The sequence below is a fragment of the Hemiscyllium ocellatum genome, chromosome 32, assembly GCF_020745735.1.
Source record: "Hemiscyllium ocellatum isolate sHemOce1 chromosome 32, sHemOce1.pat.X.cur, whole genome shotgun sequence".
NCBI classification, from domain to species: Eukaryota; Metazoa; Chordata; class Chondrichthyes; order Orectolobiformes; family Hemiscylliidae; genus Hemiscyllium; species Hemiscyllium ocellatum.
Genome location: NC_083432.1, coordinates 51,720,730 through 51,733,408, shown reverse-complemented (window position 1 = coordinate 51,733,408; position 12,679 = coordinate 51,720,730). Strand labels below are relative to the sequence as shown.

The following is a 12,679-nucleotide window of genomic DNA, read 5'->3' as shown; positions in this document are numbered from 1 at the left end:
TCTCATCTAGCTTTGTATCATCTGGAAATTATGACTTTTACTTCCCTCATCAAAATCAATAGGACGTGAAAATAGCAGTGATCTCTGCAGTACCAGTCACTGGCTGCCACGTGGAAAAAGATCAATTTATTCCTACTCTCTTTTTCCTGGCTACCAACCAGTTCTCTATTTAATGTTAGTACACTACACCCAATCTCATGCGCTTTAATTTTACATGTTAATCTTTAAAAAGACTTTTGATAAAGTCCCACATAAAAGTCCAAGTAAGCCACATCCACTGGCTCCTCCTTATCAGATGTACTTAGCTAGATCATTGAACATTTTAAATATATTTGTCAAGCATGATTTCCTTTTTGTAAATACATGCTGATGCTGTCCAATCCTGTCACCTTTGTCCAAGTGCTCTACTATTAAACCTTTTATAATGGACTCTAGCATTATTGAAACCACCGATATCAGGTTAATCATCTATAATTCCTCGTATTCCCTCTACGTCCTTTTTGTTTAAAATATTGGGGTTACACTAGCTAGCCTCCAATCCATTGAAACTGCTCCAGAGTCCACAGAATCTTGAAAGATGATCACCAACAAATCCACTATTTCTAGAGCCATTTCCTAAATAGTCTGGAAAAAGATTACCAGGACCTGGAGATTTATCAACCCTTAATCCCAATTTCCCCACTCATACGGATTTCCTCCAATTCTGCCCTCTCACGAGACTCCAATGACGTTTGGTCCCATCCTTTGTGAAGACTGGCCAAAATAGTATTTTAGTTAGTCTTTGTTTCCAGTTATGATTTGCTTTGTTTCTGACTGGAAGGGATCTACGTTTGAGTTCACTATGCTTTTTCTCTTCAGAAATGGAAGCTTTTATAATCAGTTTTTACATTTCCCTTAGCATACTATTGTATTCTATTGTTACCTCTTAATCAATCCCTTTGTCCTCCTTTGCTGAAATTTTAATTGTTCCCAATCCACAGGCCTGTTTTGTTGAGGACAATTTGTGCACCTCTTCCTTGGAACTAATGCTACTCTTAATTTCACGTGCTGGATCACGTTTTCCATTTTTTTGGGCCAGACAGGGATGAATAATTATTACAGTTCCTCCGTGTGATCTTTAAATCTTTGTCGTGGCTCAATTACCTTCATTCTTTTAATCATTATTCCCATAGTTATCATAACCAGCTTGCCCATCGGAACTTACCATCGATCTTGTTTCCTTTATTTAGGTCCAAAATCTTCGTCTCAGAATGAACTACATCACTCCCCACCCTAAATGAAAAATTCTATCATATGGTGACCACTTTTCCCCAAAGAGTATCTCACACAGTTAGATCAGCAATTATTCCTTTCACATTCTGCAATGCTCAATTTCAGACAATCTTTTCTCTTATCAGTTCTCTCTTTGCATTGTAAATCCATCCCCTCTGCACTCCAGGGATTCCTCTTCTATTATACCGTTACGGACTTGATACTAATATTCATTTTATTAGCTTGTCTATCGCTATCTATCTCGTACTTCCATGTTTTGTGATATCTAATAATTTTGAAGTTGTATGTAATTTTCAGTCATTAAAATACGAAGAAAAGCAGTGGTCAAAGTAATGGCGCCCAAGGGAAATTCGTTTTATTCCTTCACTCCAGTTAACACAAAAAATTAACTTTTTTCTCCACAACTGTCACTCAATCAACTTCCAATCAAGAATGTCAGTTTCTCTTTTCTACCAAATTTGCAAGCATACCAATTCCATAGCACTTTAGCAAACAGTTTTTGAATGCTATACACGCCAAAGTAACTCATTACCTCAGTTTCCAATGACTTCCAAATGAGTGTTATAAGACTGACTTGCCTATCCTTTCCTGGCTACTATTCTTCCTGACCAAAGGTATAACGTTAGGAACTCTCTGACACAACAATGATTTCCATTGACAACTGGAAGATTGTGACCAATGTTTCTACTATTTCAGCTTTCACTTCTATCAAAAGTTTAGGATGTATTATGTTTGGAGTAGGTGATTTATCAATTTGTACAATGTTGCTTGACCCGCTGAAAGCTTCCGGTATTTTTCATATGAAATGAAACTTCCAGTAAAGAGAACCCAAAGTCCCTACCTTGGAGTTCAGGCCAGATTTTAGTCTTCCAGGTGTCAGCACATACAATAATTATTAGACCGAATGCAGTGAGGAATACAAGTCTCAGCGAGGTTAGTGCCAGAAACCTGCCAAGAACAAAAGAAAGTGAAAATGTAAGCAGCTTGCTGAACTAAAATCAGTTCCTAAATACCAGGTCACCACTTGCATTCTGGAGTACTCCTCAAATCTTAACTTGCGGGTCAGACATCGAAACTAAACAGACAGGAAAAGGATAATGATATGGAAAGAACAATGGAATTAATTTAGGTAAAGGGGCAGTACAGAGAGATCTGGGTTTTCTTGTACACCAGTCAATGAAGATAAGCATGCAGGTACAGCAGGTAGTGAAGAAGGCTAATAGCATGCTGGCCTTCATAACAAGAGGGATTGAGTATAGAAGCAAAGAGGTGCTTCTGCAGCTGTACAGGGCCCTGGTGAGACTACACCTGGAGTACTGTGTGCACTTCTGGTCTCCAAATTTGAGGAAAGACATTCTGGCTATTGAGGGAGTGCTGCGTAGGTTCACGAGGTCAATTCCTGGAATGGCGGGATTATCTTACACTGAAAGACTGAAGCGACTGGGCTTGTATACCCTTGAGTTTAGAAGACAGAGGGGATCTGATTGAGGCATATAAGATTATGAAAGGATTGGACACTCTGGCAGCAGGAAACATGTTTCCGCTGATGGGTGAGTGCCGAACCAGAGGACGCAGCTTAAAAATGGACCATTTAGGACAGAGATGAGGAAAAACTTCTTCACCCAGAGAGTGGTGGCTGTGTGGAATGCTCTGCCCCAGAGGGCAGTGGAGGCCCAGTCTCTGGATTCATTCAAAAGAGAGTTGGATAGAGCTCTCAAAGAGAGTGGAATCAAGGGTTATGGAGATAAGGCAGGAAGCGGATACTGATTAGGAATGATCAGCCATGATCATATTGAATGGCGGTGCAGGCTCGAAGGGCTGAATGGCCTGCTCCGGCACCTATTGTCTATTAACAAAGAACAATACAGCATAAGAATGGGACCCTTGGGCCACGATGTCATGCTGAACACGATGCCAAATGCTTTCCGCCTGCACTTGGTCCATATCCCTCCATTCCTTGCACGTTCATTTGCTTATTTAAAAATCTTTTAAACACCCCTGTAGTATCTGCCTCCACCACCAACTCTAGCAGTGCATTCCAAACTCCTACCACACTGCGTAAAATACTTGCTACTCACGTCTCCTTTCAAAGTCCTCTTTCACACCTTAATTGCATGCCTGCTCGTTTCAGACATTTCAACTCTGGGTAAAATATTTTGGTTGTCAACCCTTCTTACGTATCTTATAATTTTATAAGCTTCTATCAAGTCTCCCCTCTGCCTCCAGTGCTCCAGAAAAAACAACACTTGTTTTCCTAGCTTCTCCTTATAGCTCATACACTCTAATCCAGGCAGCATCTTCTACACCATCGCAAACGTCTCCACGTCCTTCATTTAATGCAGCAACCAGAATTGTGGTCTAACCAAAGTCTTATAAAGATACAACATAACATCCGAACAATTGTACTCAATCCCCTGACCAAAGGCAAGCATTACATATGCCTTCCTTACTTACTTGTGTGGCTACTTTCATAGAGTTATGGACTTGAACCCCAAAATCCCTCTGTATATCAATGCTGTTCAGGATCTTGCCATTAACTGTATACTTTTTCTTAATATCTGATCTCCCAAAGTGCAGCACCTCACACTTACCCGGATTAAACTCCATCTGCTATTTCTCTGCCCATATCTGAACTGATCTATAACCCACTGTACACCTGACAATCCTCCACACTATCCACAACTCCACTGATCTTTGTAGCATCTGCAAACTTACTAACACATCTATCTACGTTTTCACCCAAGTCCTTTATATATACCACAGAGGCCACAGTATGGATCCTGCGGAACACCACTAGTCATGGACCTCCAGCCTGAAAAACACCCTTCCACCACTACCCTTTGGTCTATATGGGCAAGTCAATTCTGAATCGAAAGTGTGATGCTGGAAAAGTACAGCAGATCAGGCAGCTCGAGGAGCAGAAAAATCGATGTTTCGGGCATCAAGAATCTGTTGCCTGTTCAAGCCAATTCGGAATCCAAGCAGCCATGTCATCTAAAGGGTCCTGAAGCTTTTCAAGGAATGGGTTTCTCAGGGCAAAAAGCATATAAGATGTAATTAATTATCTCAAAATAACTTGATTTTTGAAACCAACAGCATTTTTCTCTTATTTTTCTCATTTTTGGATTGGATCTGAAAGTTGCAGTTGAGAATTGAACTTTGAACAGCAGCTGGTTTCAAAAATTAAAACAAAAAGACTGATGTTTGCTGTTGTGAAGGGGTTTGGAAAAATGAAGCAGGTCAATTATTTTCTAAAGGACACTATAAACAAACTGGCACCACAATGTCATTATGCTCAGGGACTGGCAACTGGTCAGATGCTAAATTGGTGGAGTCACAGGTAGATAGGATAGTGAAGAAGGTGTTTCATATACTTTCCTTTATTGGTCAGAGTATTGAGTTGAGAGGTCATGTTGTGGCTGCACAGGACATTGGTTAGGCCACTGTTGGAACATTGCATGCAATTCTGGTCTCCTTCTTATCAGAAGGATGTTGTGAAACTTGAAAGGGTTCAGAAAAGATTTACAAGGATGTTGCCAGGGTTGGAGGGTTTGAGCGAGGGGGAGAGGTTGAATAGGCTAGTGCTGTTTACTCTGGAGTGTCGGAGGCTAAGGGGTGATCTTATAGAGGTTTACAAAATCATGAGGGGCATGGATAGGATAAATAGACTCCCTGGGGTTGGGGAGTCCAGAACTAGAAGATATAGGTTTAGGGCGAGAGGGGCAAGATATAAAAGAAACCTAAGGGGCAACTTTTTCACGCAGAGGGTGGTACATGTATGGAATGAGCTGCCAGAGGAAGTGGTGGAGGCTGGTATAATTGCAACATTTAAAAGGCATCTGGATGGGTATATGAATAGGAGGGGTTTGCAGGGATATGGGCCGGATGTTGGCAGGTGGGACTAGGTTGGGTTGGGTTATCTGGTCAGCATGGACAAGTTGAATCGAAGGGTCTGTTTCCATGCTGTACATCTCTATGACTCTATGGTCAATGAAGGGAGGACCTACGCAGCCAGCCAATCATAGAAGATATTGAAAAAGAAAGAGAAACTAAAGACTGAACTGGGTTTGGCTGGGAATTTGGGCAGGAGGCAGAGTTGCTTTGGAAGCAAGACTATGTTTTTTGATTTTGTTCTCTCTGGTTATCAACACAGAAAAGAACCTAGGTCTACAAGAAATCGGGATAGGTCTCTAGAAGTCTGCAGAGGCTATTTATATTGACTGGTGATTTTGGAATTCAAGAAAGATACAATCTTATGTGCCTGTAATACAACCCATCAGGTTTCATGTGTGCCTGATAGTCAGTGTCAAAACGGTTATCAAGCTTTAAAATAAAGATTTAGCCATTTTGTTTTATTAAGAAATTATCCCTAAACTGTATCTGGTTTGTTGGGTCAGGGAGGGAATGGGGAGTGGGGGTGGGATTAGTGGTCAAAGAAGATTGGACTTAGATTGGAGATATTAATCAGATTGCATGGGAGTTTATCTGTGTTCTGCTAAGTTACGTTATAAACAATAAATTGTTAATTGTTAAGTTATAAGCTTGATGCCAAGACTTGGTTATTTCTTCCTAACCAGCCTTTACAATCAAGCAATTCTGGGGTCATCAAATGCTTTAATTTCACTATGTCACAAATCCAATGTTAGCAAATGTGGTTCAGTTTGGCTTAGTATCGATTTGCTCAGAGATGCTATTATACACCTCTGGAGTAAGTGGGACTTAACCAGGGCTCCTTCATCCGGAATAGGGATGTCATCACTGTGCCACAAGAGGGCCTGGTCCCTGTGTCATAAAAGATTAACATTTATTAGTAACATGCGAGACAGTTTAGACTGAGGTCTAGCAACTGATTTAACATAACATTATCTACAAGTTGTTGTGGTTCTGTTCGCCGAGCTGGAAATTTGTGTTGCAAATTCGGTGAACAGAACCACAACAACGAGCACCCGAGCTACAAATTTTCTCACAAACTTTGACTAGCAACAAGTTTGAAACAAGGCCCTGTTGCCTGGTACATTTACGATCAATGGATCGGTGTTTATTTTAATATCATTTGGCATACAGTAAGTTTGCAATTCCAGTATTTCATAACATCAAATACAGACGTTGCCCTGATAACACAGGATGATAATAAACGAATATGTAATGAGGATCCAAAATGGCAGCGATCTGATCGGTCTGCTGTGCTGGGGCAAGATGGAGAACAATAAAGGTAAAGGGGTCAAAGGATCGCAGCAAGCAGACCACTCCCTACAGCATGGGACGCGCCTGCAGCCACAACCTCGACTAAGGGCTGGGAACTAGAAGACTAGTAGACAGTGAAGTGGAAACTAGAGACTATAAAGAACAGGGTCATGAAGTCAGCATTACCAAGGGAAGAGTAGGCAGAGAGCAGATGAACAAAAGAAAAACTGGTGGTCTGAAGTGCATATGCTTTAATGCAAGGAGTATACTGGGTAAGGCAGATGAACTTAGGGCTTGGATTGGTGCCTGGGAGTACGACGTTATTGCGATCACAGACTCTTGGTTGAAGGAAGGGCATGATTGGCAACTAAATGTTCCATGATATAGATGCTTCAGACAGGACAGGGAGGGAAGTAAAAGCAAGGGAGGAATTGCATTGCTGGTCAGGGACGATATCATGGCTGTGCTAAAGAAGGGCACGAGCAGTGTGGCATTATGGGTGGAGTTGAGAAATAAGAAGGGTGCAGTTACAGTGTTGGGGCTAGTTTGTCTAGAGCAGTATGTCAAAAGTCCAACCAGGGAATGGGCCATATTGGACCTGGTGTTTGGGAATGAGCTAGGCCAGGTGGTAGAAGTTGCAGTGGGGGATTTCTTCGGTAATAGTGACCACAATTCTGTAAGTTTTAGAATACTCGTAGACAAAGGTGAGAATGATCCCAAGGGAAGATTATTAAACTGGGCCAAGGCCAATGATATCAAAATTTGGCAAGAGCTGGGAAATGTGGATTGGGGGCAGCTATCTGTAGGGAAGTCCACATTTGATATGTGGGGGGTTTTCAAAGACAGGTTGAAGATTGTGCAGGAATCAAGTGGGCTAAAAGGGGTCATGAGATAACTTTAGCGAGCAGAATTAAGGAGAATTCCAAGGCCTTTTATTCATCTATAAGAAGCAAAAGGGTAACTAGAGAAAGGATTGGTCCACTAAAGAATAAGGAAGGAAGGTTGTGTGTCAAACCTGAGAAAATGGGTGAGATTCTCAATGATTACTTTGCAGTGTTCACTGAGGAGAGGGACATGATGAATGTTGAGATTAGATAGAAGTTTGTTTACTCTGGATCACATTGACATAAGGAGGGAGGATGAGTGTAGGCTAAAGGATATTAAGGTGGACAAATCCCCAGGACTGGATGGGATTTATCCCAAGTTGCTGAGGGAGGAGAGAAAGGAAATAGCTAGGGGCCTGACAGATCTTTATAGCATCCTTAAACACAGGTGAAGTGCCAGAGAACTGGAGAGTTGCTAATGTTGTTCCCCCCTGTACAAGAAGGGTAGCAGAGATATTTCAGGTAACTACAGACGTCAGCCTGATGTCAGCGGTGGGAAAGTTGCTGGAGAAGGTACTGAGGGAATAGGACCTATTTATATTTGGAAGAGAATGGGCTTATCAGTGATAAAGAGCTGAAAATGTGTTGCTGGAAAGCGCAGCAGGTCAGGCAGCATCCAAGGAACAGGAGATTCGACGTTTCGGGCATAAGCCCTTCTTCAGGAATCAGTGATAGGCAACATGGTTTTGTGCAGAGGAAATTGTGTTTTACCAACTTGGTAGAGTTCTTTGAGGAAGGAACCAAGTTGATAAATAAAGGAAGGGCTGTAGATGTCATGTACATGGACTTTAGAAAGGCATTACATAGAACGTAGAAAAATACAGCACAGTACAGGCCCTTTTGGCCCTCGATGTTGCGCCGACCCAAGCCCATTTAACCTACACTGGCCCACTACCCGCCATATATGTTATCTACCCCTAACATCTGTCCTATACCTACCACCCCTTAATTTAAAGCTATGCCCCCTCGTAATAGCTGACACCATACGTGGAAAAAGGTTCTCATTGTCAACCCTATCTAAACCTCTAATCATCTTGTACACCTCTATCAAGTCATCCCTAAACCTTCTTTTCTCCAATGAAAACAGCCCCAAGTGCCTCAGCCTTTCCTCATACAATCTTCCTACCATACCAAACAACATCCTGGTAAACCTCCTCTGCATCCGTTCCAGTGCCTCCACATCCTTCCTATAGTACGGTGACCAAAACTGCACACAATACTCCAGATGCGACCGCACCAGAGTCTTATACAACTGCAACATGACCTCAGGACTCCGGAACTCAATTCCTCTATCAATAAAAGCCAGTATGCCATATGCCTTCTTCACAGCACTATTTACCTGGGTGGCAACTTTCAGTGATTTGTGTACATGGACACCAAGATCCCTCTGCTCATCCACACTACCAAGTATCCGACCATTAACCCAGTACCCCATCTTCTTGTTACTCTTACCAAAGTGAATCATTTCACACTTAGCTAGATTGAACTCCATTTGCCACCTTTCTGCCCAGCTCTGCAGCTTATCTATATCCCGCTGTAACCTGCCACATCCTTCCTTACTGTCAACAACTCTACCGACTTTTGTATCATCCGCAAAACTTGCTCACCCAACCTTCTAGCCCCTCCTCCAGGTCATTTATAAAAATGACAAACAGCAATGGTCCCAAAACAGATCCTTGCGGAACACCGCTAGAAACTGCACTCCAAGATGAACCTTTACCATCAACTACTACCCTCTGTCTTCTTCCAGCCAGCCAATTCCTAATCCAAACCTCCAACGCACCCTCAATGCCATACCTCCGTATTTTTTGCAGTAGCCTACCATGGGAAACCTTATCAAACGCCTTACTAAAATCCATATACACCACATCTACCACTTTACCCTCATCCACCTCCTTAGTCACCTTCTCAAAGAATTCAATAAGGTTTGTGAGGCACCGACCTGCCCTTCACAAAACCATGCTGACTATCCTTGATCACATTATTCCTATCCAGATGTTCATAAATCCTATCCCTTACAATTCTCTCTAAGACTTTGCCCCCAACAGAAGTGAGACTCATCAGCTTATAGTTACTAGGGTTATCCCTATTCTCCTTTTGAACAAGGGAACCACATTTGCTATCCTCCAGTCTTCTGGCACTATTCCTGTAGACAACAAGGACATAAAAATCAAGGCCAATGGCTCTGCAAACTCCTCCCTTACTTTCCAGAGAATCCTAGGATAAATGCCATGAGGCCCAGGTGACTTATCTATTTTCACCCTTTCCAGCATTTCCAACACCTCTTCCCTACATACCTCAAAGCCATCCATTCTAATTAATTGTGACTCAATATTCACATCGGCAACAATGTCCTGTTCCTGAGTGAATACTGACGAAAAGTATTCATTCAGTGTCTCCCCAATGTCTTCAGCCTCCACGCACAACTTCCCACTACTATCCTTGACTGGACCTATTCCTACCCTAGTCATTCTTTTATTCCTGACATACCTATAGAAAGCCTTTGGGTTTTCCCTAATCCTACCAACCAAGGACTTTTCATGTCCCCTCCTTGCTGCTCTTAACTCTCTCTTTAGATCCTTCCTGGCTACCTTATAACTCTCAATCCCCCCAATTGAACCTTCACGCCTCATCTTTACATAGGCCGCCCTCTTCCCTTTAACAAGGGATTCCAATTCCTTATTAAACCATGGCTCCCTCACATGACCCTTTCCTCCCTGCCTGACTGGTACATACTTATCAAGGACACTCAATAGTCGCTCCTTGAACAAGCTCCACATATCGATTGCACCCTTCCCTTGAAGCCTACTTTTCCAAGCCACGCATCCTAAGTCATGCCTCACCACATCATAATTTCTCTGTCCCCAGCTATAACTCTTGCCCTGCAGTGCACACTTATCCCTCTCCATCACTAGAGCAAAAATCACCGAATTGTGGTCACTGTCCCCAAAGTGCTCACCTACCTCCAACTCTAACACCTGGCCTGGTTCGTTACCCAGAACCAAATCCAGTATGGCCTCACCCCTTGTTGGTCTGTTTACATATTGTGTCAGGAAACCCTCCTGCACACATTAGACAAACACCGACCCATCTAACATACTCGAGCTATAGCTTTCCCAGTCAATATCTGGAAAGTTAAAGTCCCCCATAACAACCACCCTACTACTTTCACTCTTCTCCTGAATCATCCTCGCAATCCTTTCTTCTACGTCTCTAGGACTATTAGGAGGCCTGTAGAAAACTCCTAACAGGGTGACCTCACCTTTCCTATTTCTAACTTCAGCCCAAACTACCTCAGATGGTGAGTCTTCATCCATGATCCTTTCCACTGCTGTAATGCTTGTCAAGGATAGTAATGCCACACCTCCCCCACTTTTACCCCCACCTCTGACCTTACTAAAACATTTAAACCCTGGAACCTGCAACAGCCATTCCTGTCCCTGTTCTACTCATGTCTCCGTAATAGCCACAACATCGAAATCCCAGGTACCACACTGCAAGTTCACCTACCTTATTTTGTATACTTCTCGCACTGAAGCATACACATTTCAAGCCACCTTCCTGTTTACAGGCACCCTCCTTTGAGATTGATGCCGTGTTCCTAACCTCCCTACACTCAAGGTCCTGCACCCTAAAGCTACAGTCTAGGTTCCCATGCCCCTGCAGAGTTAGTTTAAACCCCTCCCAAAGAGCACTAGCAAACCTCCCACCAAGGGATACTGGTGCCCCTCAGGTTCAGGTGTAGACCATATAGAGGTACCACCTTCCCCAGAAAGAACCCCAGTTATCCAGATACCGGAACCCCTCCCTCCAGCACCATCCCTGTAGCCACGCATTTAACTGTTCTCTCTCCCTATTCCTCCACTCTCTATCACATGGCATGGGTAACAAACCAGAGACAACAACTCTGTTTGTTCTAACTCTGAGCTTCCAACCTAGCTCCCTGAAAGCCTGCCTAACATCCACATCCCTCTTCTTACCTATGTAGTTGGTGCCAATGTGGACCATGACTTCAGGCTGCTCCCCCTCCCCCTCAAGAACCTGGAAAACACGATCAGAGACGTCATGTACCCTTGCACCTGGGAGGCAACATACCAATCGTGAATCTCTCTCGCCCCCGCAAAACCGCCCATTTGTGCCCCGAACTATCGAGTCCCCAATAACTATTGTTCTGCTCTTCTCCTTCCTTCCCTTCTGAGCAATGGGGACAGGCTCCGTGCCAGAGGCCTGAACCCATTGCTTACCCCTGGTAAGTCGTTCCCCCCCCCCACATGTATCCAAAACGGTATACTTGTTCTTGAGGGGAACGACCGCAGGGGGTCCTTGCACTGGCTGCTTCCTCCCAGTCCCCCTCACTGTTCCCCATCTGTCTGCAATCTTTGGAGTTACTACTTCCCTAAAGCTCCGTTCTATGACTCCCTCTGCCTCCCGAATGATCCTAAGTTCATCCAACTCCAGCTCCAGTTCCCTAACACGGTCTTGGAGGAGCTGGAGATGGTTCACTTCCTGCAAGTGTAATCAGCAGGGACGACTACGGCATCCCTCAAACATGTTGCAAGATAAGGTTCCCCATGGTAAACTTTTGGAGAGGGTGATGTCACAGTGTGCAGGGTCTTCTAGCGTCATGGATAAAGAACTGGTTGGTTAGCAGGAGCCAGATTAACAGTCGAAGGGAGTTTCTCGAAATGAAGAAAGGTGACCAGTGATGTTTTACAGGGATCAGTGCTGGGGTCACTGTTGTTTGTAATGTACAGAAATTATCTGGAAGAGGGCATTGGTAGTCTGACCAGTAAATTTGCAGATGACATGGAGATTGGTGGAGTAGCAGAAAACAGAGGACTGTCAAAGAACACAGGAGAATACAGATAGACTGGAGAGTTGGGCAGAGAAGTAGCAGATGGAGTTCAATCTGGGCAAATGTGAGGTGATGGATTTTGCAAGGTCTAATTCTAGGGCGAACTATTCTATAAACAGAAGAGCCTTGGGAACAGTTGATGAGCAGAGAGATCTGGGAGTTCAGGTCAATTGTAGCCTGAAGATGGCTGCACAGGTGGATAGAGTGGTCAAGAAGGCATATGGCAAGTTTGCCTTCATCAGACAGGCTATTGAGTATAAGAGCTGGCAGAGCATGTTAAAATTGTACAAGACTTTGTTTCAGCTTTATTTAGAATATTGTGTACGGTTCTGGTCACCACATTACCAAAAGGATGTGGACGCTTTGGAGAGGGTGCAGAGAAGGTTTACAAGGATGTTGCCTGGTACGGAAGGTGTTAGCTATGAAGAGAGGGTAAGTAGGTTAGGATTGTTTTCATTAAAAAAAAGGAGACTGAGGGGGGACC

General features: G+C 43.4%; 1 protein-coding gene across 2 annotated transcripts in view; it reads right to left on the bottom strand.

The window, feature by feature from the left end:
* The window catches only part of retreg3 (reticulophagy regulator family member 3), a 66,445-nt gene that overhangs the window by 47,595 nt on the left and 6,171 nt on the right, over positions 1-12,679 (bottom strand). For both annotated transcript variants that reach the window (XM_060848517.1, XM_060848518.1), the window contains exon 2: positions 2,114-2,220. In XM_060848517.1, coding sequence (XP_060704500.1) covers positions 2,114-2,220 — 107 coding nt within the window. The remainder of the gene's footprint in view (positions 1-2,113; positions 2,221-12,679) is intronic.